Consider the following 7,866-nt stretch of genomic DNA (forward strand, 5'->3'; position numbering starts at 1 on the left):
TAAGAAAGTCAGAATTATCACTTTTGGTCAGACCAAAACAATTATTTTAACATGTTGCCATAATCCTCTTCCGTACTGAAGTGATCAAATCAGAATCAGAATCAGAAGTACTTTATTTATCCCAAACTGGGAAATGTTTGCGTTGCAGCAGCGAAATACAAACAGAAGCAAAACAAATACAAATAATTAGAACTAAAAAATAAAGTTAAAATAAAAATGAATGAAAAATGAAATATACAAATGTACAAAATACCCTGTTACAAGTAAAAGTCCTGAATTCAAATTGTACTTCAGTCAAAAAAAAAAGCATTATCATAAAAACCTAAAACTTTAAGTAGGCTACCACATTTCAAAATATGCGTTATGGAAATTTTAAGCATCACATAATCATTTTTTAAAATTGTATTACAATTAATGAATGTGTTCATCACTTGAATTGGTTTATTTGAGTTACCTCAGGGTAGCTTTAATTTATAATATATAATGATGTGTGTTGACTTATATTTTGTATTAATAATCTAAACTCGTACTCGAAACTTAATGTATAAAATAAATGTAGTGTAGTGAAAAGCGTACAACATTTGCCAACAAAATGTAGAGGAGTCAAAGTATAAAGTAGCATAATATAAAAATACTCAGTAAAGTACAAATACCTAGCTATGTTTTTACATACCTACAGTACATGAGTAAATGCACTTTGTTACAGTCTGTTTTGCCAAACTTAGGTAGGGCCGATTGCCATCTACTGTCGATAACACTGTGTCTAAGAACGCTACCTCATACAACAGCAGTTCAAAAATATGAACTAAGTCCTTTTACTTTAGCATTTATCATAGTATATGCTGTTTAATATTCATAGCACTCCTGTGACCTATGTAGAGTGAAAACATGTAGGCTACACTTCAATGAACCCTTTGTTCTCCTGGCCACATACCACACTGAAAGGTCGGGAAACTTAACATGCTTCCTAAAAGCGCAACAGTTCACTTTGAAAATACTCTCACTGCTGCGACAACATTTTACATGAATGCCTATATAAAACATAAAAATCAATGGAATGCTCTTTATTAAAGGTCATACACAAATGAATCATTTATCAGACCAAAATATGACATATTGAGACGAATTAAATTCACGAGTGAACTAAAGGGATGCTTTTAGGACTTCCAAGCATACGTCTTAAGTTCACTCAAAGCACCATGATTTGTGTATGCTATATGTTTATAATTAATATGATGTTACATTTTCTGATTTAATGTGTTGTGAGTGTGGAATATAAACCCTTATGGAAGATACTCATGTTTGTGAAAAAAGATAGTGGAAGACAAAAATGCTTTAATTGCTCTATTCATGGGTAATATTTTACATATGAGATAATAACTCCTTCATCGTTGTTTCATCTACAATGTGGGCCTTTTTGGAGGACTTGAACTCATTCTGGATTTCAACAAAGGTTTTGTTCTTGGTTTCAGGAACGACAAAGTAAATGTATAAGGTCATGCAGGCGCAGATGGCCAAGAACACGATGAAACAAAACTGCTCCAGCCCCACCTGGACAAATAAAACAGAATATAACACAAGTGAGTCCAAATCTCTCAAACAACCAAGCTGGTCAGTTTCATTACATCATTTGAAATAATAATATCATACTATATTCATATTTGAAAAAGAAGATACCCTTATTTGAACATACCACTATGGCCTACCGTGATATTTAAGTGAAATATTGATATTATGTTCATAAATCACATATGATATTATGGTGTAAATAATCCAGTGCCTCTTAAGTAATTGGTTACAGACAGTATCATGTTTAAAGACTAACTCTCCACTGCCCTAAACTCCTCTTTTTTTTTATTGGACAAAAAAAGTTAAAACACACAATAAACAAAGTTAAAGATGATTTGGACAAGCAACATTTTCATAATTTTTATCAACATGTCTTTCAATTTCATAATTGTGAATCATTTGGTTATGAACCGGGAATCTGAAAAGATTATCATATTGGACAGCCCTAATTGAATGCTTACCACAACAAAAGGGAAGACCATGCTGATAAAGAAGAAGCTCAACCAGTTCAAGGATCCTGCGATCATGTAAGCTGCAGGGCGTGTTGTTTGAGTGAAGAGTTCAGTGGTCAAGATGTTAGTCACGCCACCTTCAAGGAAGAAGAAACAACAAAAGGAATCACTGGTAGTTATTGCCATTGTGCAACATCAGCTGCTAATAAAAGGGTTTAATGAAGGGAAAAGTTATTACCTGGTCCTAAGCCAAAACTGAGGATAAAAGCAAACACACAGGCCATGCTCAAGTATGGAACTATGGGGCTGGCACTCTGTGAGAAATAAAGTCAAACAAAAGAAAAATGTGTTTTAGTTTATTGAGTACATGTCTTATATATGGTCAAAAACAGAGGTTTAAATATATCTTTATAATAAGGTTACCTGATAAGAGAGCGTCAGCGTGAATAATATGCAGCAGATGCTCATCAGCGCGTATCCCCCCATGATGAGCACTTTCCTTCCCAGTCGATCAATGAGAATACCCTGTGAGACACACAGCATGTCACAAGACCAAACACACTCTCGAGGCAAACACTTTCCTTGATTTAACTTTGACCTTTTATGGTTCAGTTTTGTTCTGCTAAATCCTGCTCCACAACATTATTTAATCTCACCGTTGAATGTTTTTCGTTCATTTCTTTACTGTGTTTTATGTATTGGTGTTCCTTTTGTACTATGTCATACGCTCTGGTGCTGTTCTGTTTTATTCTACTCCAGTTGTACACTTTTCTCTTTTGCATTACGCTTTTATTAGAAAGGTCTTGAGTGTTTAACCCTTGTTGTTGCGCACCTATCCCTACTACTTTGTTGTTTTGCTGTTGCAGGAATGAACACCACCATAGTAACAAAGTACTGCACACGAAAATGAAAAGTAAAACTCATACTTACACATGTTAAAGCCGTGAGAAGTTCACAGGCACCACAGCCAAGGGTCACATATGGTATTCTTTCAGCAGGGATACCAGATTGTGTGAACAAGTAATTTGCATAGAAGTAAATCTACAGGAAACAAGTTAAAAAACAAAGTGAATCATCTTTTAGTAAACTTGTTAGAGCCAGCAGGACAAAGAAATGTAAGGAACAACAGGTATACTATCATGGACGTACAGCATTGATTCCGTTCAGCTGTTGTGCCATGTTGAGCAGCACCACAGTGAGAAGCTGCACGCGGACGCTACGATCACTTAGAAGCTCCCAGGGTGTCTTGGCCCGGAAGTCTGCCAAACCTCTCTTCTCCTTCTCGATCTCCTCACGTTCGCCTTCACAGCGAGATACACTGTGCAGTTGCTTCAGGGCTGCAGAAAACACATGGCAAGCGTGGTGATTGAAGTTCTCTCCACATTCACCCTTCTTCTCATCTGACAAGGCCACAGGGTCTACTTTTTAGAATCTGATCCAAATGTTTCCTGCGTTATTGTGGCATTAACACAACGTTATCACATGCTTTAAGTCACTGGCTGGAGGAATCTCCAAATCTGCCTCCGGTGATTCCAGACAAAGGGAGTCCTTCATTTTAACCTTGCTGTCATGTGCACAACGGTAATCTTGGTAGTCAAGAGATACAATCCAACAGATCTGGAAATGAAAGTAACCGTACAACAGTTTCAGTGCAAGTTTACCTTTCTTGCATCCCTCACTATCTCCTTTGTCAATGAGCAGGTAGCGCGGGCTCTCAGGGAACCAGGGCAGGATCATTAGCTGCAGGAATGCTGGGACACATGTGGTGGCGAGCAGGATGGGCCAGCTCTCCTCTCTACCCAGGAGCTCTCTGGGAAATCACACAGATATGTCTAAACAAAAACCTTATAGCATTTATTTATTTTTCTGTTGAAGTATTTTTCCATTAAGAACAAAGAAAATCAAGGGGTAACAATGATGGGAGAGCCGCTGTGTTAAGGACTCAGCGCATGGGGCATGTGCACGGACACAATGTTTATGTGTAAAGGGTCATGTTTTGTGTGAAAATTAAATATACCCATTCGAGCTTCAATGATTAGTTGACACATCGATAAATAAATTACCACAAAACAATTCTTTTGATTATCACATTTTTTTCATGCAAAACGCCCCAAAATACAGTTTCAAGCTTCTAAAAATTTAGGTTTCCTGATTTTCTTTGTTTTATGTTATAGTTACCGTAATGTCTTAGAACTTTGGACTGTCAAATCAAGACAGTTGAAAAAAAATCATTTCGTTTTAAGGAACTGGGATGGATATTTTTCACTATTTTCTGACATTTTTAAAAGAAATGATTGGGAGATTACTTGAGTAATCATTTGAAGAAATGAGTTGCTAGTTTGTAGTCTTAATATAGCATTGACTTACTTGAGACCAACCACTTGTCCAGCCAAGATCCCTAAAGTGATGGAAATAGAGGTTCCCATTCCCATGGCACCACGAAATGCAGTTGGAGCTATTTCCCCCAGGTACAGAGGTTGAACACAAAGACCAATGCCTGTAAAAAAAAAAACGTGATTAAAGCTACATTTATGAAGTTTGACATGCAACATTAAAACCAAACACTGATGACATTGGGTTACACACTCTCAAGATGTATTTCTGAATGATTTACCTGCATTTAATCCAATGAAAAAACGTCCAATGATGAGTAATTCAAAATATCCTGTGGGGTAACTCAGACCCATCAGCAAAGCAGCGGTTATTGCAAATGCATTATTTGCTAACAGTGTCCCTTTCCTGAAAAAGTAATATTACATTACTGCCTGTATAAAAAAAAAAAAATATGGACAATAGAATAATCTTGCAAAAAATATGCCATACCTCCCCAGCTTCATAGACAGTGTCCCACCGACTGTCACTCCCACCAACCCCCCTATGGTGAATATAGACACGATAGAGGACCAAAGCAAGGTGAGAACATTTGTTGATATGTCAGTCTGGAAACGAGTAATCCAGGTTTGGTTGATGAAATTCAGCACATGCTGGAGATAAAAAGAAAAACATGAACATTCAGAAGGTGAAATTGAAATGACTTGAGTACACAAATGTGGATAAATAGCCTACTACAGTACATCTGCTGGCACACAGTGGGGTTATTACCGTAGTGGGTGCATTGATGACAGAGATATTATATCCATACTGAAAGGTTCCCCCTATACACGCAGCACAGGCAGCCAACACAAGCGATCTGTTTGGGAGCTGCAATACAAAAATACAAAACATATATCAACATCATAAAGAAACCTTCATTTCACCGTCTGTAAAGGCGACTTTTCATTTCAAAGTATTTCCCATAATACTCCACATACCTTTGGTCGCTTTTTTTCACTGAAATCTTTAATAAGCAGAGGTTGAAATTCATCCGTAAATTCTTTTGGCATTTTGTCGCTGATTTTTTGCTGAATGTGGTTTCTCGTTTGAGTATCCTTCACGAGAGGAGTTTGCTCTCAAAAGGGAACTTTAAATGAGGGCAGGATGGATTTATCATGAGGAAGATACAAGTGATCTGTTGTCATAAAGTCACAGCGAGCTGAGGAGAATCGGTTGAATGAATCCGCGTTTATCAAGATTTCACAGCAGTGCAGATTACAACCAGCTGCATCACAAAGCTTCAAATAGGAATTTTTTTCTCCGAAAGAAAGAGAGGTGGAGTACAAGTGTTGACAAACTGTTGGGCAACATCATGTTTCCCAGAAAAAAATACAATGAAAAGTTAGTCATCTTAATTAAGGGAGATAAGATAACAGCATCCGTGCTGCTTCAGCATCCAAACGGCCGTGGAGGAGGCAGAGAGGGAGGCTGCCTCATGACAACTACACTTTCAAATCCAACTTTACAATTATTATAAACTCAGGATTTTAAAATAAATCCTAAAAGTCTTGAAAGTGAAACACAGGTCATAGAGACGTTGAATCCATATGTAATAAGACTTGGACTACAGTAAAGTTAAAAAAAAAAAAACAATATTATGTTAACAGTTAGGATAGTAAAAGTAGTAAAGTGTTGACTCCCCCTGCTGTTTGTCTCAAACATTAGAAGAGCAGTGAACGTCTGCAGCAGCTTACAGGTGTCTGAATGCTCTGTTTAACATGTAAGGAATTAAAAAGGGTCAAGGAGTTGAGAAGACAGCCATATTGTCTTATATTTACGTGGTCAGTATGACACTCTGTTATTCTTTGATTCTGCAAGTTGGATAAAAAGACACCCACTACAGGCTTTAATATTGAGTGATTAACTAGTTGATTTATGACTCATTAACTAAATGAACATGTTTTTGGTTGTCATATTGTGAAATATCTATGGGGCTGGTGTTCATCCCCCTCCAACAGTAAACTTCATGAAGCATTGATCTTTATCAATATCTGCCTTACTGCTAAATACAAAAGCTCATCTCTAACCAAAGGTATTTGCACAGTCTTTCCCTATAAAGCCTAATAGATCAACATGAGCAAATTCCATGTACATAATTTATTAACCATTCATTAAGCATTAGATACAACTTATAAATCCTTAATAAATAGTTACTCATTAGAAAGCAGCACATACATTTTAGCCTACATTTATTACAAGTGTAATTAACATTCCGCACTTTGATTTGTGGACTGACTATTCATTTATCTATCATCCGATAAGTATAAGCAATCACTGATGAGTCGATCAAATTAGAGCCAATTTCATTTTCTGAATATGGTATTAGCATTTCATTTTACAAATACAAAACTAATGCCAATTAAATAAATGCCAATGCTCTTACAAACCTACCTACTGCTCCACACATAGATCAAATAAGGACGTTGGATGGCAAGAAGGTAAACACTGAATAAAGTTCAAAACAAAGCACACGTTTCCATTGCAGCCTTCTGTGGCATTAAAAGGTTGCCGAGTTTGGATTTCTACTCACCTCTTTCTTTGACTGTCCAGATTCCTCATTGACCTTCATTTTGGAAGTTGCTATATAACCTTTCAATGGACCATTTATAATGTTTCCAGTTCAGTCGAAACAGTAAGATAATGGCTGCCTATTGTTAGGGCAGCAAATATTAGCTGCAGGGGGGAACCTTTTAACTCTTAAAGCACATGCCCAAATGTTACTCAGGCTAAAAGAGCGATTGCTGACCCAAATACAAAGATTAAATCATCCTTTTTGTTTAAATGAATGGGACACCTTACTAAAACCCTTTCCTTTTACAGACATGATGCCATGTTCTCCATTCAGGTGCCAGAAACGATTATGGTCATCCCTGCAGATTACTGGACTACACAAAGATGTATGCACCTGCCTGGGGGTGTTTAGCAACTTGAAATGTCTTCTATCATATTTTAAAAACTGTCTTTTTAAAGGTATTATAACATTTCCTCATTACAATATCTAAAACATGTTGACCTATACCAGATGTTGTTGAGGTGTAAACTATTAAAACACTGTCTCAACAATTTTCCAAGCTAGAGAAATCCGTAGAGGTACCTCAGGTAAAGGTCCAATTCACTCTGGCTTCATTTGGACTCCTGTTATTGCAACTTATTCCCTTTTTCACACAAATCCGCAAAAAGTTTGGCATTTCTTTTTTTTAAAGTTTTATGACTTATTTTAACCATACACTGATATGGTCTCTCTTGATCCCTTTGAACATGCTCTCTTTTGTTATTGTTTTTATTGAAAGACCACTAGTGGCAGAAGATTACAGAATGTGCATTGAAGAGCCCCAATATATTTTCAAGTCAATAGAAAACAAGAATAAAAAATGTATTTAAAACATTTGTCTGTTCATAGTCTTTCATATCACATCACAAGGGTTGAATAACTAATTTCTAAACAGAAGTACACTGTCAGTATCAGCTGCTG

General features: G+C 36.6%; 1 protein-coding gene across 2 annotated transcripts; it reads right to left on the reverse strand.

Annotated features, from left to right (window-relative positions):
* Positions 1–1,049: 1,049 nt before the first annotated feature.
* slc2a11b (solute carrier family 2 member 11b) lies at positions 1,050–7,011 on the reverse strand. Of its 2 annotated transcripts, none has more exons than XM_063896924.1 (12): positions 6,925–7,011; positions 5,124–5,222; positions 4,845–5,005; positions 4,636–4,760; positions 4,389–4,518; positions 3,683–3,831; positions 3,171–3,358; positions 2,952–3,062; positions 2,445–2,546; positions 2,260–2,335; positions 2,031–2,158; positions 1,050–1,551 (listed from the first exon to the last, which is right to left on the reverse strand). In XM_063896924.1, the coding sequence occupies exons 1-12, from the start codon at positions 6,961–6,963 to the stop codon at positions 1,363–1,365; spliced, it is 1,497 nt and encodes a 498-aa protein (XP_063752994.1). In that variant the 5' UTR covers positions 6,964–7,011; the 3' UTR covers positions 1,050–1,362. The 2 variants fall into 2 exon arrangements, with proteins under 2 accessions (XP_063752994.1, XP_063752993.1); XM_063896923.1 differs by lacking the exon at positions 6,925–7,011 and adding an exon at positions 5,333–5,558.
* Positions 7,012–7,866: the final 855 nt, after the last annotated feature.

The sequence above is a fragment of the Eleginops maclovinus genome, chromosome 12 (genome assembly GCF_036324505.1).
Source record: "Eleginops maclovinus isolate JMC-PN-2008 ecotype Puerto Natales chromosome 12, JC_Emac_rtc_rv5, whole genome shotgun sequence".
In the NCBI taxonomy this organism is placed as follows: Eukaryota; Metazoa; Chordata; class Actinopteri; order Perciformes; family Eleginopidae; genus Eleginops; species Eleginops maclovinus.